At 35.0% G+C, this 1625-nt stretch overlaps 1 protein-coding gene across 1 annotated transcript; it reads right to left on the bottom strand.

Annotated features, from left to right (window-relative positions):
- Positions 1-273: 273 nt before the first annotated feature.
- Positions 274-1291, bottom strand: LOC116162331. The gene is made up of 2 exons (XM_031475946.1): positions 968-1291; positions 274-917 (listed from the first exon to the last, which is right to left on the bottom strand). The coding sequence occupies exons 1-2, from the start codon at positions 1140-1142 to the stop codon at positions 274-276; spliced, it is 819 nt and encodes a 272-aa protein (XP_031331806.1). The 5' UTR covers positions 1143-1291.
- Between the last annotated feature and the right edge of the window lie 334 nt (positions 1292-1625).

The following is a 1625-nucleotide window of genomic DNA, read 5'->3' as shown; positions in this document are numbered from 1 at the left end:
TTTGTAACATTCCGTTGATCGTACTCTGGTTTGTGTAACTGAATAAATGCGCCCTTAGTGTGTTGAGAGTAGTTGGTACCATTGGCATTGACATGACTAGTGAGCGGAAGTTGTGGCACTAAAAATCACAAAAATTGCGCCATAAATGGCAACCAAAATAAGGAAAAATTGCTCTAAATAAACTAAAAATTGCAAGTTATTAATCTTTATTAATTATTTTTATTTATTACTTATTATTAGTATTGCCTTATTACTAAATATATCGCTAACGATTTACGCGTTGTAATTGCACACTATATACATTTCTAAGTTTTCTTCAGTGAAATTACACCTTCGCGAATCTAAAATGTGCTTGTATATGGAAAATGAACGTTCGACATCTACACTAGTAATGGGGGCATATTTAAATTTTGGAATCATCTCCACTTTAATGTCTTCATTACCTTCCCCATCACCAGTTAAAATTGTTGAATACTGTTCAAGCGTTTTAAATCCAACATTTTTTTCTAAAACATTGTCTAATTTAGATTTCAGCCGTTTTCCTTTCTCGCCAGGAATACGTATTATTTTGGATTTTACGTCTTGCACGATAGATATGCTGTCATATAGTGACATTCCTTGATTTTCTAATTGCTTCAAACACTCAGGGAGAAAGCACAAGTGTGTTTTAATAAATATTAATTCATTCTGTACGCTTCGTTCTTCTATTAAGAGTTTTAATTTTTTTACGGATTCTGCGTCATCCTCTAACCTCCTAACAACTGCAGCAAATTTTTCATAGTTGTTGGCGTAAAATATCGCTGCTTCCAACCAAGTACCCCAACGAGTAATTATTGGCTCCGGAGGAAGAGGCGAATCTGGCATAATTTCTTGGTATATTGCCACACGTGAAGGTGCTTTAAGGAACGCTTTCTTTCCTAAAAGATCCCACGGTCAAACAAGCACTAAAACTTAAATATAGTAATACCATTGTTAACCAATTTGTTAACTCCAGGGCACAGTTCTCTGGCAACCTCTGCAACCCTATTTATTCCATGTGCTAGACATGTAACATGTAATAAATTTGGATAAAAAACCTTCAGTTTTTGCAGCTTTAACCATATAAGGCGCTGCATCGGTAAGTAAAAGTAAAACGCGCCCATTAATGGTAGACGAGAAAGCAGTAAGAGATTTGTTTATAAACTGACATATTGTTTCAAAATTAGTTGTTGGCAGACGTTTACAAGCAATGAGAAATGGTTTCTGGGGTTCATCAGTGTCTAACACGCCAACCAGCAAATTTGCAATGTAGAAACCTATAAAATGAAATTTCAGAAAAAAAAGATATTGTGAAAATTCTACTAGCCTCTGGAATCTGTTGTTTCGTCTACAATTAAGTAAACATAGCTATTCCCAACGGAAGTTTTAATATTTTCCATTTTCTTCCGGAATACTGTTGGAAGGTATGTTTTCCTTAAAGTACTTTCATCTGGAACGTGACGACTTGTGTACTTTTCCAGAAATTGTTTAAAAGGTTCCGCATTTACTTTGTAAAAAGGTATACTGGACCCCAAAAGTGCACCACATAAATCCTCGTAAAATTCATTTTTTTTATCACTGGAAGTCAAGGCAGGTATGGTCAGCAA

The sequence above is a fragment of the Photinus pyralis genome, unplaced genomic scaffold (assembly GCF_008802855.1).
Source record: "Photinus pyralis isolate 1611_PpyrPB1 unplaced genomic scaffold, Ppyr1.3 Ppyr1.4_LG1, whole genome shotgun sequence".
Lineage (NCBI taxonomy): Eukaryota > Metazoa > Arthropoda > Insecta > Coleoptera > Lampyridae > Photinus > Photinus pyralis.
Note: the sequence above shows the minus strand (reverse complement) of the source record. Positions and strands in the feature narration are given on the sequence as shown.

What these genes read in the sequence shown, in the direction of transcription:
- LOC116162331 (XM_031475946.1), bottom strand. Translation starts at nt 1,142, where the DNA reads ATGGGCGCGTTTTACTTTTACTTACCGATGCAGCGCCTTATATGGTTA. An exon ending in TAACAAATTGGTTAACAATG is followed by an intron (nt 918 to 967) that starts GTATTACTATAT and finishes GGGATCTTTTAG; the next exon opens with GAAAGAAAGCGTTCCTTAAA.